Source organism: Trichomycterus rosablanca, chromosome 10 (genome assembly GCF_030014385.1).
Source record: "Trichomycterus rosablanca isolate fTriRos1 chromosome 10, fTriRos1.hap1, whole genome shotgun sequence".
NCBI lineage: Eukaryota > Metazoa > Chordata > Actinopteri > Siluriformes > Trichomycteridae > Trichomycterus > Trichomycterus rosablanca.
This window is the reverse complement of record NC_085997.1, coordinates 35,338,880-35,360,606: the sequence shown is the minus strand read 5'-3', so window position 1 is coordinate 35,360,606 and position 21,727 is coordinate 35,338,880. Positions and strand designations below refer to the sequence as shown.

General features: G+C 44.5%; 1 protein-coding gene across 2 annotated transcripts in view; it reads right to left on the bottom strand.

The window, feature by feature from the left end:
- Nucleotides 1-9,907: 9,907 nt before the first annotated feature.
- Nucleotides 9,908-21,727, bottom strand: part of raraa (retinoic acid receptor, alpha a) — a 65,951-nt gene continuing 54,131 nt past the window's right edge. For both annotated transcript variants that reach the window (XM_063003229.1, XM_063003230.1), the window contains exons 4-8: nucleotides 16,626-16,786; nucleotides 14,862-15,038; nucleotides 14,563-14,767; nucleotides 11,802-11,960; nucleotides 9,908-10,643 (exon numbers count right to left, since the gene is read on the bottom strand). In XM_063003229.1, coding sequence (XP_062859299.1) covers nucleotides 10,441-10,643; nucleotides 11,802-11,960; nucleotides 14,563-14,767; nucleotides 14,862-15,038; nucleotides 16,626-16,786 — 905 coding nt within the window. In that variant the 3' untranslated portion in view covers nucleotides 9,908-10,440. The remainder of the gene's footprint in view (nucleotides 10,644-11,801; nucleotides 11,961-14,562; nucleotides 14,768-14,861; nucleotides 15,039-16,625; nucleotides 16,787-21,727) is intronic.

Sequence of the window (21,727 nt, the reverse complement as noted above, 5' to 3'; positions counted from 1 at the left end):
GTTGCGCTACATGAAGATGGCCAAGGCTACAAGAAGATTGCCAACACCCTGAAACTGAGCTGCAGCACAGTGGCCAAGATCATCCAGCGTTTTAAAAGAGCAGGGTCCACTCAGAACAGACCTCGCGTTGGTCGTCCAAAGAAGCTGAGTGCACGTGCTCAGCGTCACATCCAACTGCTGTCTTTGAAAGATAGGTGCAGGAGTGCTGTCAGCATTGCTGCAGAGATTGAAAAGGTGGGGGGTCAGCCTGTCAGTGCTCAGACCATACGCCGCACACTACATCAAATTGGTCTGCATGGCTGTCACCCCAGAAGGAAGCCTCTTCTGAAGTCTCTACACAAGAAAGCCCGCAAACAGTTTGCTGAAGACATGTCAACAAAGGACATGGATTACTGGAACCATGTCCTATGGTCTGATGAGACCAAGATTAATTTGTTTGGTTCAGATGGTCTCAAGCATGTGTGGCGGCATTCAGGTGAGGAGTACAAAGATAAGTGTGTCATGCCTACAGTCAAGCATAATGGTGGGAATGCCATGGTCTGGGGCTGCATGAGTGCAGCAGGTGTTGGGGAGTTACATTTCATTGAGGGACACATGAACTCCAATATGTACTGTGAAATACTGAAGCAGAGCATGATCCCCTCCCTCCGGAAACTGGGTCGCAGGGCAGTGTTCCAGCATGATAATGACCCCAAACACACCTCTAAGACGACCACTGCTTTATTGAAGAGGCTGAGGGTAAAGGTGATGGACTGGCCAAGCATGTCTCCAGACCTAAACCCAATAGAACATCTTTGGGGCATCCTCAAGCGGAAGGTGGAGGAGCGCAAAGTCTCGAATATCCGCCAGCTCCGTGATGTCGTCATGGAGGAGTGGAAAAGCATTCCAGTGGCAACCTGTGAAGCTCTGGTAAACTCCATGCCCAGGAGAGTTAAGGCAGTTCTGGGAAATAATGGTGGCCACACAAAATATTGACACTTCAGGAACTTTCACTAAGGGGTGTACTCACTTTTGTTGCTGGTGGTTTAGACATTAATGGCTGTATATTGAGTTATTTTAAGGGATGAATAAATTTACACTGTTATATAAGCTGCACACAGACTACTTTTCATTGTGTCAAAGTGTCATTTTGTCAGTGTTGTCCCATGAAAAGATATACTTAAATATCTGCAGAAATGTGAGGGGTGTACTCACTTTTGTGATACACTGTATATAGATTTGTATTTGTATATAATAATCACAACTCTCATAGCATTATGTTGCACATTACACCGATTAGGCATAACATTATGACCACCTTTGTAATATTGTGTTGGTCCCCCAGTTCACCACTGTTCCTTCCTTGGACCACTTTTGATAAATACTGACCACTGCAGACCGGAACACACCCCACAAGAGCTGCAGTTTTGGAGATGCTCTGACCCAGTCGTCTAGCCATCACAACTTGGCCCTCGTCAAACTCACTCAAATCCTCACACTCGCCCATTCTTCCTGCTTCTAACATCAACTTTGAGGATAAAATGTTCAGTTGCTGCCTAATATACCCCCCCACTAACAGGTGCCGTGATGAAGAGATAATCTGTCAGTGGTCATAATGTTATGCCTGGTCTGTGTATATGTTCAGTTCTCACACTTGGTTCACTTTAAATTGCATCTAGTTTTTAAATTCTATTTTAAGTTTCTTTCTTTCAATTTAAAATTTTCTAATTTTTCTACATTTCTATTTTACATTTCTATTTTAGTATAAATATATTTTTGGTCTATTCTGTAATTACTACTATGGCAGAGCAGTCACAAAAGCATTTCACTGCTAGTTGTACTGTGTATGACTCTGTATGTGACAAATAAACCTTGATTTGATTTGAAGATCAGACATGAAGTTGAAGCTAGTTCAAATCAGCTGTTCAAAAATGAATTTTAGTTCCATTCATGACAGGACAGGTAGCCGCAGGTTACACAAGCCGTCCAACAGGCTTTGCAATTTGCATTTTGTGTGGGAATGCTATCATTTTATTTTATTTGTTGACAAATAAACTAAACTAATAAAGTAACTTGTGAATGGTTGCATATGTTCCAATCATTCAGTTAAAGAAAAAACAGTTGCAGAAGTTATTCACCTTTGTAAGTCCCTTACAAGTGCATGTAAATGTTTAAGCTTCACTGTTTAGTGTTGCTGTGCTACTCCAGAGTCCTGGGTTCTATCCTATGCCCCTAGATACTTGCCAAATGTGCCAAACATATTGACAATTGACACAGAAAGTAGTGTTGTAGTAGTGTTGGAACAGACATCATCTGAAAGACAAAACCTAACGATTGTTTGTTTATTAGGATTTTAACGTCATGTTTTACACTTTGGTTACATTAATGACAGGAACGGTAGTTACTCATTACACAAGATTCATCAGCTCACAAGGTTATATTGAACACGATCATGGACAATTTAGTGTCTCCAATTCACCTCAGTTGCACGTCTTTGGACTGTGGGAAAAAAACGGAGCACCCAGAGTAAAGACCCCACGCAGACACGGGGAGAACATGCAAACTCCACACAGAAAGGACCTGGACCGCCCATCCTGGGGATCGAACCCAGGACCTCCTTGCTGTGAGACGACAGTGCCACCCACTTAGCCACCCGCTCCACTGTGTAGTACTGTTGCTGTGCTACTCCAGGGTCCTGGGTTCTATCCTTTGCCTCTAGATACTTGCCAAATGTGCCAAACATATTGACAATTGACATAGAAAGTAGTGTTGTAGTAGTGTTGGAACAGACATCATCTGAAAGACAAAACCTAACGATTGTAATGGATAAGCAACCTGTTCAGGACAGAGTATGTTTTTGTTTTTACATTGCACCCAGTGTTTCCGATGGGTGCCAGACACATTACCATCCTATCTACTGACTCTTTTACCAGTTGCTGTGTTTTTAAAAAATCATCATTGGCTTAATTCAAACATAAATCCATCCAGATGTAGGAAACGCCATTAAAATTGCAAACCTTTTTCCCCACTACTCAGGAGTCCATGTTCTGTGCTTTTTACCTCAAGTTGTGTCTTTGTGCACAGGCCTTAGGTACAGAGTTTCTGAACATCAGCTCTGTCATGAATTCCAGCATTGTGAAGCTCGTAACTTGGTTTTGTTGAGGCTAGATCATAAAGATACTTGTTCATTGTGTGGGTGTCTGGGGCTGTGTTAGTTTTGGTGTTATGTAATCACTCTGTAAAGTGGCATCTGTTTCTGTTCTTGCTAAGTAATTTTAATTCTTTTGTTTTTCCATATTGTATTCTTTAATCTTTTTTAAGATGACCACTTTAGAAACCCAATTTTCAGAGAAGATGGGACATTAAAATGCAATGCAATAAAAAGAAGAATCTGTGATTTGTTCATTCTCTTGAATCTTTATTAAACAAAAGTAAAAAGAAAAAAATTCCAACATATCACAGATCAACTTTATTGCATTTTGTAGATATAAACAAATTTTGATTGTGATGCCTGTAACACTCAAAAGAATTGGGAACAAAAATATGGACAGTGATGTTTCTATAGTGTTTTTCCAGATGGTAACATTCTGGAGAGATGATGGTGGGGTGGGTGCAGAGATGTTCACAAGTCACAAAATACGAGTCCGAGTCGAGTCACGAGTCTTTAGGCTAGAGTCCGAGCCGAGTCACGAGTGTTTAGGCTAGAGTCCGAGTCAAGTCATGAGTGTTTAGGTTAGAGTCCGAGATGAGTCACGAGTGTTTAGGCTAGAGTCCGAGTCGAGTCACGAGTGTTTAGGCTAGAGTCCGAGTCAAGTCATGAGTGTTTAGGTTAGAGTCCGAGATGAGTCACGAGTCTTTAGGCTAGAGTCCGAGCCGAGTCACGAGTGTTTAGGCTAGAGTCCGAGTCAAGTCATGAGTGTTTAGGTTAGAGTCCGAGATGAGTCACGAGTCTTTAGGCTAGAGTCCGAGCCGAGTCACGAGTGTTTAGGCTAGAGTCCGAGTCAAGTCATGAGTGTTTAGGCTAGAGTCCGAGCCGAGTCACGAGTGTTTAGGCTAGAGTCCGAGTCGAGTCACGAGTGTTTAGGCTAGAGTCCGAGCCGAGTCACGAGTGTTTAGGCTAGAGTCCGAGTCGAGTCACGAGACTTTAGGCTAGAGTCAGAGTCGAGTCACGAGTGTTTAGGCTAGAGTCCGAGATGAGTCACGAGTGTTTAGGCTAGAGTCCGAGTCAAGTCACGAGTCAATATAATATACACAAAACATATATTAGAAATGTAGCGTAGAAATAAACAAATAATCTGTAAATTCAGATTAAAACAACAACAGATTAGTGAGTGTATTTAGCCGTTTTACTTCATGCCTTTACTTTCCTCGGTACCAGTTAAAAGCTTAAACTGATACGTTTTGTTTTCATTGGCAAAATACCAAACACAACAGAAAATCCATAATACTGCTTACCTTAGCTTATGTTCTTCCAGATGCTATTAAATTTATAACCGTGTGTCCCATTAGGAATATAATCCATTATTTTGTAAATGGGCTTATACTTAAAAACCTCCAAACTTTTCCCGGTCGTGAAGTAAAACACGAACTCGTTAGAAAGCCAATCAAGCGTTTCATTAACACATCATCTGTGTGACGCTGCAAACTGAATAAATGCAAATAACAGCGCCAATTCTGTCGGAGCGTTCCATTCACATTATCTGTTACTGTGAAGTGCACTACGTAGGGTATTTCACCATTTTAAGTAGGGAGCGAAGCTTCATCACTACGCCGGAAGCTGGCTGGAACATTTACCCATTGCGTGTGTTGCAGGTTAAGACGGCCGGAACGTTATTAGAGAGCAGAAAATGACACGATCAGAATGATGTCGGATCATATACAGTATATATATAATTGTCACACGTAACTAATGTTGCTGACTTTTGCTGTCCACAAGTCATTTTTTGCGAGTCACGAGTCGAGTCCAAGTCATTTAAAATGAGTCAGAGTCGAGTCTGAAGTCGCTGTGTGTGCGACTTACGTGCGACTCGGACTTGAGTCGCAGACTCAAGTCCCCATCTCTGTGTGGGTGGTATCTGTATATACGGTGGTTGCTCTGTGATGACGGTGGGTGTTGTAAATCTCACAGAGAGTCGGCAGATGTTTTTTTGAGCACCGCTGCCGACACGTTGTAGCTTGTTTCTTTTATAGCTGTGTCGCTGATGTACCGTGACAGTGTTGAGATGAAATACGGAATTTTGCTCTCAATACTGCAATGGTAGAAGGTGGTGAGCATGTCTTTATTGAGGTCCTTCCAGAGGTGTAAACGTTGTTGTGCCCTTTTTTACCAAGGCTGTAGCGTTAATTGTCCAAGACTGGGATTCTTTTATCTACATTCTTTCCTGTAACGTAGACTGGGTTGAGTATTCTGTCCCCTCTTTTGTGGGCCACGATGTTCTTTTGTTTTGTCTATATTGAGAGACAAGTTGTTTTCTGAGCACCTCAGGACCAGATGCTAAACCCCGTCTCCTCGTTAGTAACTAGCCCACTGATTGTGGTGTTGTGTGCATACTTTATGGCCATGTTTATGTTGTAGACATGAGCATGAAGGCTTAGCTGTAAAGCACTCCAGTGTTATTTTGGCTGTATGCTTCAGGTCATTGTCATATTGTCCCAAAAAAACATAAAAAACAACAGCCTCCACACCTTTTCCCAACAAAACATCATTTGTGAGATCAGGCACTGATGTTAAACGAGAAGGCCCAGCTCACAATCAATGTTCCAATTCGTCTCAAAGGTGTTTATACAATAGGGCTGAGGTCAAGGCTTAGGTCAGGACTTTCCCTAAACCATCACCCCCAGGGTAAAAGCTTATAATAGATTTTATACCAGGGGTCACCAACCTTTTTGAAACTAAGAGCTACTTCAAGGGTCCTGAGCAATAGGAAGGGCTACTTGTTTGATACAAACTTCCTGAATAACGTTAAGTTGCACAGTTAATCTTTAATGATATTATTATTTTGATAATAATAAATAATAATTAAAATATTAATAATAATAATGCTTTTTAACAAACTATTACTTGTGTTAATTTTTTTTTAGAAATCATTAATTGTCACGTCCTCAAATCATTTCCCGTTTGTTCAAATGATCAGTTACGTAAGATTTAAAACAAAGCTGCGATGTACTGCTGCTGTCCATGGACTCGTCGCACGGGACGCTAAACCACCTGCATCTAACCAGATCCGGGTCCAGCTGCTCTGTCATGTTCCTGGACATAGCCGACTCTCTTCTAACCATCATACTTGCCCCCATTTGGACCTCGAAGAAAGTGGAGATAACATCGGGACCATTCTTCTCGTCTTTGAAAACAATCAGCCATAACATTAAAACCACCTCCTTGTTTCTACACTCACTGTCCATTCTATCAGCTCCACTTGCCATATAGAAGCACTTTGTAGTTCTACAATTACTGACTGTAGTCCATCTGTTTCTCTGCATACTTTTTTAACCTGCTTTCACCCTGTTCTACAATGGTCAGGACCCCCACAGGACCACCACAGAGCAGGTATTATTTAGGTGGTGTATCATTCTCAGCACTGCAGTGACACTGACATGGTGGTGGTGTGTTAGTAAGTGTTGTGCAGGTATGAGTGGATCAGACACAGCAGCGCTGCTGGAGTTTTTAAATACCGTGTCCACTGACTGTCCTCGCTATTAGACACTCCTACCTATTTTTTTGGTTGGTGGACTATTCTCAGTCCAGCAGTGACAGTGAGGTGTTTAAAAACTCCATCAGCACAACACACACTAACACACCACCACCATGTCAGTATCACTGCAGTGCTGAGAATGATCCACCACCTAAATAATACCTACTCTGTGGTGGTCCTGACCATTGAAAAACAGAGTAAAAGTAGGTTAAAAAAGTATGTAGAGAAACAGATGGACTACAGTCAGTAATTGTAGAACTACAAAGTGCTTCTATATGGTAAGTGGAGCTGATAAAATGAACAGGGAGTGTAGAAACAAGGAGGTGGTTTTAATGTTATGGCTGATCGGTGTATATTGCTTCTTTTAAGACCTCCCCATCCAAACAAGCTTTCTTATTCTTTATTTAAAAAAAACGCAGTTGTAAATAAAGCTTCGGTTGCTTTGTGACAGTTTTCTTTCACTTTACTGCCATGTTTTTCTTTTCTTTTTTGTGGGTAAAAACCGCTTCTCACTCCCCATCGTTGCGCACGCTTGTTTGTCTCAGCAACGAGTGAGATGAAAGTACTAGATACTAACTGGCCACCGTATCTGCAGGGTGAGGGCCGGACTATGTGTGGGTGGGTGGGTCTCCATACGCTGTGTAAGGACCCTGATTGGCGAAAGAGACGCCTGTGCAGAATGCAGGGGCAAGAAGAGGAGGGCTGTACACGTGTTGGAAGAGGCGTGTACAGCGACGTGCTCTCCTCGGATGCAATCTGGTATCTCACAGCAGGGGAAGACAAATTGAGCGTGCTAAATCTGGAGGAAAATGGGGTGAAAATGCATTAAAGAATTTATATTTACTATTGTCGTTTTAAAATCTACATCAATGTGAGTGTTATTGATTCAAAAAGAACAGCAACACAAACACAGTTTGTAAGCTTCATGGTAACTAGTGCAATTTTTTAAAACATCGACTCACGTGGCCCTTGCGGGTGACTAGGTGTTGTTGACCCCTGTTTTATACACATTAGAAATGAGTATGGCCGAGCCGCTCAGGTGGGGCAGCGGTAAAAACACACGCTGGAATTAGAGCTGGGATCTCGAATACATCGTATCGAATCTCAGCTCTGCCTGCCGTCTGGGCTGAGCCGCCACATGAACAACAATTGGCCAGTTGTTCAGATATGGGCGGGACTAAGCCGGATAGGGTCTCTCTCTCATTACTGGTGCAGTTACGACCTCTGCTGGCTGATTGGTGGCGCCTGCACAGAGATGAGAAAAGAGTGCGCTGATCAGGGTGTGTCTCTCCGTACACAACGCTGAGCTGCACTGCACTCGTCAAAGTGTAGGTGATAAGATGCATACGGCTGCTGCACACGTCTTCGTTCTCCTCAATCAGAGCGGGGATCGGCATTGGTGGAGAGGAAGCATGACGCAATCGCTTAATTGGACGCGCTAAAAAAAGAAGAAAAAGGGAGAAAATGCATAAAGAATATCTACAACCCCAATTCCAATTAAGTTGGGACGTTGTGTAAAACATAAATAAAAACAGAATACGATAATTTGCAAATCCTTTTCAACCCATATTCAATTGAATACACTACAAAGACAAGATATTTAATGTTCAAACAGATCAACTTTATTGTGTTTTGCAAATATTCACTTATTTTGAATTTGATGCCTGCAACACGTTCCAAAGAAGTTGGGACAGGGGCAACAAAAGACTGGGAAAGTTGAGGAACGCTCAAAAAACACCAGTTTGGAACATTCCACAGGTGAACAGGTTAATTGGAAACAGGTGAGTGTCATGATTGGGTATAAAGGGAGCATCCCCGAAAGGCTCAGTCGTTCACAAGCAAGGTTCACCACTTTGTGAACAACTACGTGAGCAAATAGTCCAATAGTTTAAGAACAACGTTTCTTAACGTGCAATTGCAAGGAATTTAGGGATTTCATCATCTACAGCCCATAATATCATCAAAAGATTCAGAGAATCTGGAGAAATCTGTGCAAGTAAGCGGCAAGGCCGAAAACCAAAATTGAATGCCCATGACCTTCAATCCCTCAGGCGGCACCGCATTAAAAAACGACATCATTCTGTAACGGATATTACCACATGGGCTCAGGAACACTTCAGAAAACCATCGTCAGTGAACACAGTTCGTCGCTCCATCTACAAGTGCAAGTTAAAACTCTACCATGCAAAGCGAAAGCCATATATCAACAACACCCAGAAACACCGCCGGCTTCTCTGGGCCCGAGCTCATCTGAGATGGACCGACGCAAAGTGGAAAAGTGTCCTGTGGTCTGACGAGTGCACATTTCAAATTGTTTTTGGAAATCATGGACGTCGTGTCCTTCGGGCCAAAGAGTAAAAGGACTGTCGGGATTGTTATCAGCGCTAAGTTTAAAAGCCAGCATCTCTGATGGTATGGGGGGGTGTTAGTGGGCATGCCATGGGCAACTTGCACATCTGTGAAGGCACCATTAATGCTGAACGGTACATACAGGTTTTGGAGCAACATATGCTGCCATCCAAGCAACGTCTTTTTCAGGGACGTTCCTGCTTAGTTCAGCAAGACAATGCCAAGCCACCTTCTGCACGTGTTACAACAGCGTGGCTGTAGTAAAAGAGAGCGGGTACTAGACTGGCCTGCCTGCAGTCCAGACCTGTCTCCCATTGAAAATGTGTGGCGCATTATGAAGCGCAAAATACGACAACGGAGAGCCCGGACTGTTGAGCAACTGAAGTTGTACATCAAGCAAGAATGGGAAAGAATTCCACCTACAAAGCTTCAACAATTAGTGTCCTCAGTTCCCAAACGCTTATTGAGTGTTGTTAAAAGGAAAGGTGATGTAACACAGTGGTAAACATGCCCCCGTCCCAACTTCTTTGGAACATGTTGCAGGCATCAAATTCAAAATGAGTGAATATTTGCAAAAAAACAATAAAGTTTATCCGTTTGAACATTAAATATCTTGTCTTTGTAGTGTATTCTATTGAATATGGGTTGAAAAGGATTTGCAAATCATCGTATTCTGTTTTTATTTATGTTTTACACAACGTCCCAACTTCATTGGAATTGGGGTTGTATATATATATATATATATATAAATAAAGAAAAAAAAAGAAAAAGAAATAGGTATGGCTTAAGCACCTAAACTCAATAATTCGGAGGGGTGTCCAGATACTTTTGGCAACACAGTCTACACAGTGTAATAAGAGGAACAAAAACAACTGAGGCAGTTTTTTTCATTCTTGACCACAGTTTTATGTCATTTCATTTGTGCACAATTTACATGGGTGTCATTTTTTTTAAATTCTTGTTTCTTTGAAAAACTGCATCATCATCATCATCATCATCATCACAATCAGTCTGAAATAAAGCAACACAAGTCTCTTCAATTCTTCTTTTCTAACCAAAATGAAAGGAGAAGAAAAAAAATCAGTGAGGAAATACAGCTACACTCCGTGTCCATGTTTTCACCTCATCACAATCATTCCAGGTTTTTTCTTCTATATATTTAATATATATTTTTTTTCCGTTAAAAAAATCGTCCCGTTGGAACATCGGCCGAGTGAATCGCTCACAAGTCCAGGCCTGAGATTCTGCTGGAATTAAGAGAGACCGGAAAGAGTTCATGCTCGTTTTGTTCTGCTACTCTCCTCCGTGTGTCTGATCAGTCTTTTCCTCAGGCGACTGGAGGACCGAGACAGGTGGAGGACCGAGCCCCGCCCGGTGTGGGTGGAGTAAAGCCGAGGTGGATGAAGGATCAGTGTGAGTGTCAGGGTGACTGTGTGGAGGGGCTGCTGTGGGTAGAACTGGGTGAAGGTGACGGGCTACAGCTGCCTGAAGGGGCGGGGTTCGAGTGCGCCCCGCTGCCGTCTCCCGAGCTCTCCAAGCCCTCCGAGTTCTCCAGCATTTCCTGGATGAGAGGAGGCATGGAGCCAGGAATCTCCATCTTCAGGGTGATCACTCTCTCTGCACCTGTGACAGACAGAAGGAAACATTTAGTCATAACCTCCAACAAGATCCCCAAAACTGCTGCTTTTGGGTAAAGGTGTCATTACATTTCCCCCCTAGTGAGTCTAGCAGGGTGCTATTCAGAGGCAGAGTGTAAAGGTGGTAAAGGAATCATCAGAAAGTGGATTCTTACAGATCTGCACAGCGTATGGAGGGTCACACTATACTCTATGGGGGCTGCCTTGCTGCCTACTGCCTACCTGATCAGCTGCCTCAGTAGAGAGGATTCTAATAACACATCAAACTCATGAGGCAGATTATTAAGACGCACTATTTATACAGAAATTACGCCACCACAGTTTTAGCTCACTACGCTAACACAATTAGCCTCAGGACATTCAGACCAGACAAGCTGAGGCGACACAACCCGCTAGCACATCGGCTAACGTCTCCCTCCGTGTACTGAAAACGGTTAAACCGTCCCTGACGAGCCTGAATTTACAAATAAACGACACTCGTGCACCTTTATACAGATTAAACATCAATGAGAATTTATTTACACGTGAAAAGAACTCCGTTGGTTGCTCCGCATTATATTCGTCCGCCACGTTTGTAGTTTTTTGTGAGAAAAGTCGTGCCGCACTGAATTCTGGGATTGCCTTCAGCGCTGAGGAAGTGTCGGACGCTCCCTCGTTATTCGGTCAGATTCTCACTCAGAATTAAGGCGCCTCAGTAGGAGCATTTTAAGGGATCTAAGAATTTAGACGCGCCCTCTTCTCGAGAGTGTAGGATGATGTAAAATGCGTCTATGTAGAGAGATCACCAGGTTTTCAGACAGACCCAGTGTGTTCCTCCGCTATCAGTGCCAGTACCTCTACCAGACAGCAGGAGTCGCTGTTGCAGCAGCAATGAGGAGAAACTTTACCCCACCTCGCCTCCCCGTCAACACAAACGTCTAATTGTGTCTGTTAAGCGCCTGTCCAGGTCAGTAGCACCTCTAAGACTCGAACTCAGAAACTTGGATAAATATGCAATGAGATTCAAATCCAGGTCCTCATGTCCCATACTGCTGTGCAGCACCCACACAACCTGCTGCCCCACTGAACCACCAACCACTAACACTGAACTGTAGTTCTGAACTATGTGTGTGTGTGTGTGTGTGTGTAAGAGAGAGACAAATACCTTTGGCGCTGATGCTTCTCAGGTCTGTGATCTTCATCAGCATTTTGGGGAACATGTGAGGTTTGTGTGGCCTCCTCCTCCTCACGTAGAGCTTCAGCGCCTCCAGCAGCGGCTCCTGAAGAACGTCCACCTTATCTGCTTCCTCCAGGTCCTGACGATCTACACACCCACACCATGTTCATTAAACACTGTAAATCCTTTTTTTCTAGCATGGAATTCACATCGCTGCCGCTAGACGGCTCATAAGTACAGCTGATTTTAAATCGTGACAAATTTGCACTACACCAGGCAAAAAGTATGTGGACACCCACTTTATCCATTGAGTTCAGGTGTTTATGTACTGTGTGTACGGCCTAATGTAGACAGTTGTAGCCTAGCGGTTAAGGTACTGGACTAGTAATCCAGAGATCGCTGGTTCAAGTCCCACCACTGCCAGATTGCCACTGTTGGGCCCTTGAGCAAGGCCCTTAACCCTCAATTGCTCAGATAATATACTGTCACAGTACTGTAAGTTGCTTTGGATAAAAGCGTCTGATAAATGCTGAAAATGTAAATGTAGACATGGCTTGATTTGATTTTGGTGTGAATACTAAGCTCCTGCAATTTATTTATTTATTAATGAGGATTTTAACATCATGTTTTACACTTTGGTTACATTCATGACAGGAACGCTAGTTACTCATTACACAAGATTCATCAGTTCAAGATTTTAATATCAAACACAGTACATGTCATTGTACTGTGGGAGGAAACCGGAGCTCCCGGAGGAAACCCACGTAGACACGGGGAGAACATGCAAACTCCACACAGAAAGGACCCGGACCTCTCCACCTGGGAATTGAACCCAGGACCTTCTTGCTGTGAGGCGACAGTGCTACCCACTATGCCTTTGAACCCTTTCTCATCTAGAATGCGATTTTCATCATGTAATACACATCGCTGCCGCTAGGTGGAGCCAGAAATCAAGCTAAAGCTCACAGGAACAAAATCCTGGTTCAGGTGTTTTCAACGTGATGAATTACTGATTCATCAGTTCAAGTTTAATATCAAACAGTCATGGACAATTTTGTATCTCCAGTTCACCTCACCTACACGTCTTTGTACTGTGGGAGGAAACCGGAGCTCCTGCAAGAAAACCCACACATACCCCTTTCCCACCAAAAGAACTCTGGTTCTTGAACCGGTTCTGTTCAGGTTTCTCTGAACCTTGGTGTTCTGTAGAGAACCGACGCGCGTTTCCACCAGTTTTTGAGAACCAAGCAGCGTCATCAACGGTGGGCGTTACTTAACGAAAGTTAAGAGCAGTAATATCATGGCGGAGCGTGTAGATTATGTGCGAGCATCTGTGCTGCTGTTACAGATGTTTGTTTTTATGTAAAAAGCATGGATCTAACAGTCGGTGGTAAGAAGACGTGACGTGTTTGTCTCAGTTGTTGTTTTATTTAGTTCATTAACGTGAGAAGCGTTTTGTGCTTAAAGATCATTGAAGTTCCACAACACGAACAAACATCTGTGTGAAATAACCATCAAATCCACTCTAAAATACCACATGTATCTGTGTTTAACTGGATTTACTTCACGTGTGTTTATGCAGCTCGGGGAGTTGAAAAAGCTTCACGCTTTATTTTTCACGTTAAGCGGTGTTCGTTCTGTCCGGGTCACGTTTATCACGTTATATCACACAGTTCATCTTTTTAAAGGCGCTTTGAAAATATCAGCGGCAAACTGGCTCAAAATGTGATCAGGTGAAGTTTAAAAGATAAAAATGCAGCATTAAGCTCCATACAAGACCCCAGCTGACGCCATTGTTGCTGTCGCTATGCTGTACAACATGACACGCCCACAGGTGACGTCACGGTTCGGGCTGAAAAACCAAGTTCTCTGTCTGGAACCTCTTTTTTCCGGTGGAAACACGCGGAACCGGTTCAAAGTCTGTTTGGGAGTTTGGGAACCGGAACGGGCTCCGTGCCGCGTCGGTGGAAAAGGGGTACCTGAAAGGTGGACCCTGACCTCTCCACCTGGGAATTGAACCCAGGACCTTCTTGCTGTGAGGCGACAGAGCTACCCAACGAGCCACCGTTCCGTTCCGCCCTTACCACTTTTATCAAATAGCATGTAATACACATCGCTGTCGCTAGGTGGAGCCAGAAATCAAGCTAAGGCTCACAGGACAAATATACAGTAAACGGCCAAAAGTATGTGGACACCCACTTTATTTATTGGTTTCAGGTGTTTTTAACTTTATATACGGCCTGTAAATATAGACATGGCTTGATTAGATTTTAGAGTGAATTATGGTGACCATATATACAAGAGGACACTTGGATAACTACCTTATAACAAGACAACTAACAAATACCTTTATTGTCGGATAATCTTATTACTTTCAATTCAAACCAAGGACAACAATAATAACAAACAAAATAGTTAATCAGTAGAGCAAAAATTTGGCTCTATCACGACATTACAATTACCTCTATCTTAGTGCTTTCCAAGGATCCTGACCAAGACAAAAACACTGATTTATTTCTGCAATTTGTCTGTGAATTTGCATTTGCACTTGGGCATTTTTTTTTTAAAGAAGCGCAAGAGGGTGGGACCTAAACAAAAAGGTCAAATCGTGGCAAAACCCCACAAAGAATAGCGCACACAGACTACTATTTTTGGTAATTTCGAAAACCCGTCCGGAGAACGTATGGTCACCCTACATGAATACTAAGCTCCTGGTTGCAATGCTAGCAAACAATGTCTGTATTCTCACCCCCACACAGCAGGCAGATGGCGCTGAGTAAGCCCGTCTCTGCGTCGTCCATCTCCAGCGGCAGTAGCTGGTTAGCGAAGGCGAACACGAGGTCGGTGAGCGGACCGAACCCGGCGTTGTGCATCTGCGTGCGGTTCAGCGTCAAACCGTCCGAAAACGTCATGGTGTCCTGTTCAGGAGTGTAGCGCGTACAGATCCGTAAAATCTACCACAGAAACGAGAAACAAAAATACCTCAGTCACAAGGAACGCAGCCGTCACGCTACTCTCAGAGTCCTGACGGTTTAGGACGTCACTCACCAGGATGTCGAGGCAGGCGGCTTTGAGCAGCGTGATCTGGTCGGCGATGGACAGCGTGGTGAAGCCCGGCAGCTGCTTGGCGAACTCCACCGTCTTGATGATGCACTTGGTGGAGAGTTCACTGAATTTATCCCACAGATCCACGTCCAGAGAGACCCGTTGCTCCGAACTGTTACTCTGTACGGTAACAAAGAGAGAAATTAGCCCTATAACGCCAAGCGTATCATATTTGATACATGAGTTTTACTTTTGGGTGTTTAGCAGACGCTTTTATCCAAAGCAACTTAGAATTATGACTGAACACATTTTTAAGCAATTGAGGGTTTAGGGCCTTGCTCAGGGGCCCAACAGTGGCCAGTTGGCGGTGGTGGGGCTTGAACTGGCAACCTTCTGATTACTAGTCCAGTACCAAATACTGAGCTACTACTGCCCATTTTTAAAGACATCTACATCAGCATTATGAATAGTTTTCCTGAAAAACCTGATGTGTACAATTAGATACATGTCTTCCGCCCCCTGGTGGATTATTCATGTACTGCATGCACCAGAGGACCTTTAATTGAGACATCCAGAATGACCCACTTGTGGTTTTGCATGGATGTTTGTACCAATTTTGGGAAATGTAGGGTCAAATTATTACTTGTAATTTATTTTGTTGTAAAATCGTGTTGAATATGTGTGAATCAAATTATATACAGCAGGTATATAAGATCATTATCTTTTCATTTTATGCATTTCATGCATTTATAATTCCATAAAGCAACAAACTATTTGATTATTTATGGCTAAACCCAAAACAGCACAAAATGAACTGTCCCACTGGTGGGTTGGTCATTACTGCAAACTTAAACTTTGCTCAAACCCACCTTTATTTAATTTAAGTGGAGATCCAAAGGTTTTTGGGGGGTTTTCGGGATCCTTGTTATTTTTTTATAAGTTTTAAGTTACCCGAGTATAAAAGGTCACATAAACATTCAAAAAAATTTGAATTTTCTGGCCATTATTTGGTGGTTTCGGCTTTACAAGGTCAATAACATTTATTCATAAAGATCTTTAAAGCGATCACGTGGCTAATACGCTACCCCACAACAGCGCAGGGTTTAAGCTTCTGAGTTCGAATCTTAGTGGGGCTACCAGTCAGAACGGGTGCTCAACAGCTGGGTGTGTCTGAGAGAGGGCAGGTCAGAAAGGGTTTCTCATTATTGCTGCTGCAACATCTGCTTTCCAGTTGAGGTAAAAAAGGTAAAAGAATCTCCACCGTTTGTGACAGCACTGGTCTCCCTCATTGTCTAGTGTGATGCTAGTTTATGCAGCAGAGGAATTGTTAGAGGGAATTGGAATTGACCAAATTAGAATAGAACACCTTTATTTGTCATATATACATATACAGGTGTACAGTACGACAAAGTTCCCAGCTTGTTTGGAAGGTCAGAGCGCAGGGTTAGAGGTCAGAGTTAGGGGCCTTGCTCAAGGGCCCAACAGTGGCTGCATGGCAGAGCTGGGATTCAAACCCTCAACCTTTCAATTGAAAATCCAAAGCTCTACCTACTACCTACTACCACTGTCCCTAATTAGAAGACTCGACATGCACAGCTTCTGACCACTTCTATTCACCAGACAGTGGGACACACTATGCTCTGTGTATTCCTTTACTGCCCATGCAAACACCTCAATCAGACAGTAGGGGTCGCTGTTACAGCAGCAAAAATCCACTCTTTCTGTTAATTAAAATTGCAGCTGATTGTTTGAGACACCCTGACGTACCGTGGTGTATTTTCCCAGCTGGCAGAGTGCAGGAAACGTTTCCTGATGCGCTTTCCTCACTCGCTCGATCATCTGCTCCGTATCTGCACTCAACACTCCGCTCTCCACACACTCCAGCTTCTTCTCCTCCTTCTTCTTCTTGTTCCGGTCGTTTCTCACCGCTGCAGGACGAGACACAGACGGACAAACGTCAGGGATTAGGAATGGGAGCCAGTAGATCAGATTTCTGCAGCTGTTCTTTATCTGGGACTGCATTTCTTTCATTGGTCTGCTCTGGGTTTCCTGACCAAATCTGATTGGCTGAAATATACAGGCAGCAAACAATAATTGGTTGAATCTGTCATAGCTCCTCCCACCCTAGTAATTCTGCCAGGGTTCAAGTTGAAGTCTTCATGAGAATATTCATACTTCATACACACACACAAACACACACCTGAACCAGTTCTACTGGAGTATAAAACTACCTCGAGCATGCTTTACAGTAGGTACAGTGTTGTTGAGCTGACATACGTCTGTTCATTTAGGCCAAATGACGGCTTCTTATTCATGTCAGACCACTTGAACATCAAGGCTGGACATGCATGACATGCTCTTCTTACATTTATGCATGCATGTAGACTAGATTGTGTGCATGTTGGAGCGTGTTGGAGCGTGTGTGTGTGTGTGTGTAAGCTGGATGTTTGTCATATTGAGTTATTCGATTAGGCTCAGATCTAATGAAAGCTTCTGTGATTTATCAGGATTATGTATGAGTTCATTAGTCTCTCTCTCTCACTCACACTCTCTCACACTCTCTCTCACACACACACACACACACACACACACACAATCTGCAACTGCCAGCACGCAGTGTGCATCATTCATTTATTCATTATTCTCTCTTTCTCTCTTCTTGTTGCTCTCTCTCTCTCTCTCTCTCTCTCTCTCGATGCCTCCGGAGGGCTGAAATGAATTCCTAAATAAAATAAAAGCGGGCCGCGCCTGACGGTGCTGCTTCAGCCGCGCTGACAGATCGGTGCGCCGCACACACACGCGGTTTAATGAAGCCATTAAAGAACTATTAGCCCCGCCGCTTCATTATTCACACACAGGAACCTGCAAGCTAATGGTGTGTGTGTGTGTGTGTGTGTGTGTGTGTGTGTAGATGAAGTTCTCTATCTGTCTGGAAATCTATGAGCGGTCCTGGACGGCTGCACAAGGTAAAAGAATCTCTGCAGCGGCCTGCTGCTAGTCTGCCGCCCTCATTGGCTAGAGGATTGGTAGAGGGGATTGGAGTTGACCAAATTAGGAGAATGATGCTGGAAATATATGACCGGTCATGGACGGGTGCTCTACAGACAAAACGTGGCCGAAAACGTCCAATTCTGTAATGCAATTCCGCTTTTGCCTGCCTGCACCACCCCCACGATGGTCGAAGAGGGCTGCAGACTTGCACCCGCCCTCTCTAAGATGTGTGAAACAGCTAGCGACGGATTTGCGGACGCCCCATGTGTTCCTCCACTACTCGTGCAGGTGCCTGGACCAAACAGCTGGAGGCGCTGTTGCAGCAGCAATGAAAAGGAACCCGATCTATGACTGGTTCTGGACGGGTGCTCTACAGACAAAACTTGGTCGAAATCTTACAATTTTCTGATGCGATTCCTCTTTCACCTGCCTGCACCACCCCCGCGCTGGTCGAAGAGGGCTGCAGACTAGCACCCGCCCTCTCTAAGATGTGTGAAATGGAACATCAGGAGACGCTGATGCAGCGGCAATAAAGAGAAACCCAATCTACGACTGGTCCTGGATGGGTGCTCTACAGACAAAACTTCGAAGAGGGCTGCAGACTAGCACCCGCCCTGTCTAAGGTGTGCGAAACAGCCAGCGACAGATTAGCGGACGCTCTATGTGTTCCTCCACTACTCGTGCAGGTGCCTCGATCAAACAATAAAGCAATAAAGAGAAACCCAATCTACAACTGGTCCTGGACGGGCGCTCTGAAGACAAAACTTGGCTGAAATGTCTGAAATTACTGTCCGGTTGAGAGAATCGTGTATGTGGAGGCTCTCGGGAGGCGTTTGCTAGTCTGCTAGCCTGCGCTTTCACCCGTTACTGCTACGTGTTTACTAGCTGCCTCCTGGCGTGACGGACAGTCCGTCTGAGGAAGTATATCACAGTCCTGATAGAATCTGTACTAGTGTTGCCAATCTATAGCTATCAAAGTGCAGTAACTCCATCAGAAGATCTCTATACAGTGTGTGTGTGTGTGTGTGTGTGTGTGTGTGTGTGTGTGTGTGTTGCGCAGCAGCCGTAATTCGAGGGGAGAAAATTAAAGCGCTGGCAGCTCGTCCATCACGCTGATGAAATTCAACGGAAAGATAAAAATGTCAACGTTCCTCTCCTGCGCCCCCCTCCTCCCGACGTCTCTCCATCGTCTCTCCACCCGGAGACGAGCCCCGCCTCCACGGGGCCGAGAGGAACCGTATGTGCGCGTCTGACGGAAAGCGCGGAGCTAGACGCGACCCCTCGACGGGAGCGCGCACCCGGAGGAACATCCGACCGAATCCGTCTTGTGGAGAGTGAGAAATATTCCTGATGTAGCGAACTCGATTTTCAATCTAAAAGCTAATTTAGCGGCTGTGAAAGCTAGCACGGGCGGGATGTGATTAGCAGGGGTGGAGAAAACACTCCCGATTCAGTCATTTCCAATTCCCTGCTGCAATTCCTCTTTCGCCTGCCTGCCTGCACCACCCCCACGCTGGTCGAACATGTACATATTTGGCATTAACCTCTTGAGACCCTGCGGTCACATATGAGGACATTACATTTTGGCTTTGTTATGCCTTATTCCTTGACCTGCTAAACTTAGACCGATTGTCCCCATTAGTGGACACTTTTGTCTGCCATCTAGTGGTAGCAAAAGTACTAGAAAACTAATAAAGTTTGTTCGTTACTTTATTAAGATTTTAACATTATGTTTTACACTTTGGTTACATTCATGACAGGAACGGTAGTTACTCATTACACAAGATTCAGGTTATATCAAACACAGTCATGGACAATTCAGTGTCTCCAATTCACCTCACTTGCATGTCTTTGGACTGTGGGAGGAAACCAGAGCACCCGGGGGAAACCCACACGACAACATGCAAACTCCACAGAGAAAGGACTCGGACCGCCCCATCTGGGGATCGAACCCAGGACCTTCTTGCTGTGACAGTGTGCGACAGTGCTACCCACTGAGCCACCGTGCCGCCCAACTAATAAAGTTAAAAACAAAAGGAATAGAAAAAATGCATTGAAAAAATCAAAGCTCGGGTCTCAGGAGGTTAAGCAGACGCCTTTATCCAAAGCGACTTACAGTACTGTGACAGATTACAGTCTGAGCAATTGATGGTTGAGGGCCTTGCTCAAGGGCCCAACAGCAAAAACCTGGCAGCGGTGGGACTTGAACCAATGACGTTCTGATTACTAGTTCAGTACCTTAACCACTGGGCCTCTGCCCAGCCAGCGATGGATTCTCACGCAGATGGTCATGCTACACTTCCTTCACTGCTTGTGCGGGCGCCTCGACCGGACAGCAGGAGACGCTGTTGCAGCGGCAATGAAGAGAAACCCGATCCAGCCTCCCCCCCCATCAGACACATCAAACTGTGGTGCGCTAGCGTATTATATAGCAGCGTCACCCAATCACGGCACTGTGTTATATAATCCTCACGTGAGCGGATTCGATCTTATCTGATTCAACACGTCTAACCAAAGTCAAAACCTGGATGGAACCACTTGTGCGTGGTGATTTTTTTTCCTCGTCTGTGGACCAGAGCACTCGAGGTGGAAAAGGCTGTTTAGCTTTGAAACCAGGGTTCAAAAGATCTGCGCACAAAAGCATGGCCATCCAAAAACAGTCCAATTATCAAGTAAAAGAATCCAGGCCAGCCCAAGCAGTGTTCATTCAAACGAGTTCCTCAGCTGGTCATCAATCTAGATTATTAGTGTCAAGGACTGAGGTCAATTCTGAAGGTTAGGGGTGCCTCACATCACCCTGTGTCTCATTTGAGGGTAGCCCTGCCACCTCACAGCAGGGAAATCCTGGGTCCTTTCTGTGTGGAGTTTGCATGTTCTCCCTGTGTCTGTGTAGGTTTCCTCCAAGAGCTCCGGTTTCCTCCCACAGTCCAAAGACGTGCAGTCAGGTTAACTGGAGATATTAGTCCCCTTAGGTATTAGAGTGTGTGTGTGTGTGTGTGTGTCCTGTGATGGACTGGCGACCTGTCCAGGGTGTTTTCTACCTTTCGCCCAGTGAATCAGACCCACCGCAACCCCGAATAGGATAAAGCGATGGTAAAACAGATGATGAATGAATGAATTACTAAGTTTTTATTTAGTATTTGTGATATTTGTGTATGTTTTACAGCATTATGTAAATAAAATACAATCCTACAGCGAGCTGCTGTGCTACAGGGGGCGCTACATTAGGGTTTTCTGTGAGCCTCTGGTCCGGATGTTATCCACACACGTGTAGAGGTGCATTTCTGTGTGCAGTAAGAGTAAATGTCCAGTAGGTGGCGACTGTGCATAAAAACTCTGCTCGCTGCTGTGGACCTCAGTAATCCGTTCATGATGGATCACACTGTTCACTCCTCTAGAGTGCTGGGACTGAAGCTCCCAACAGTTTAGCTTACTCTATTATACACAGTGTGTGTGTGTGTGTGTGTGTGTGGTGTGTGCGTGTGTGTGTGTGTGCGCGAGTCCCACTCTCTCACCTCTCCCAATTAAGTTCGCACATTAGACAGTAGCAGACAGAGTGAGAAGACGTGTGATCACACCACCACGGGGAGCACCCCAAAGTGTGTGTGTGTGTGTGTGTGTGTGTGTGCCACCAGAAAGCATCCACCCACTGACTAAAGTGTTGCATGATCACACAGAATATTTGTGTCAGTTTAACTTCTTGTAGGGACACAAGAGGAAGTAAATGGAGAAACAGAGGCAGAAGTGGATGCAGAAACAGAGGCAGAAGTGGATGCAGAAACAGGCAGGAAAGGATGCAGGGGAAGAGGAAGGAATGGAAACAGAAGTGGATGCAGGGGCATAAGCAGATAAAGATGCTGGGGCAGAGGCAGGAGATG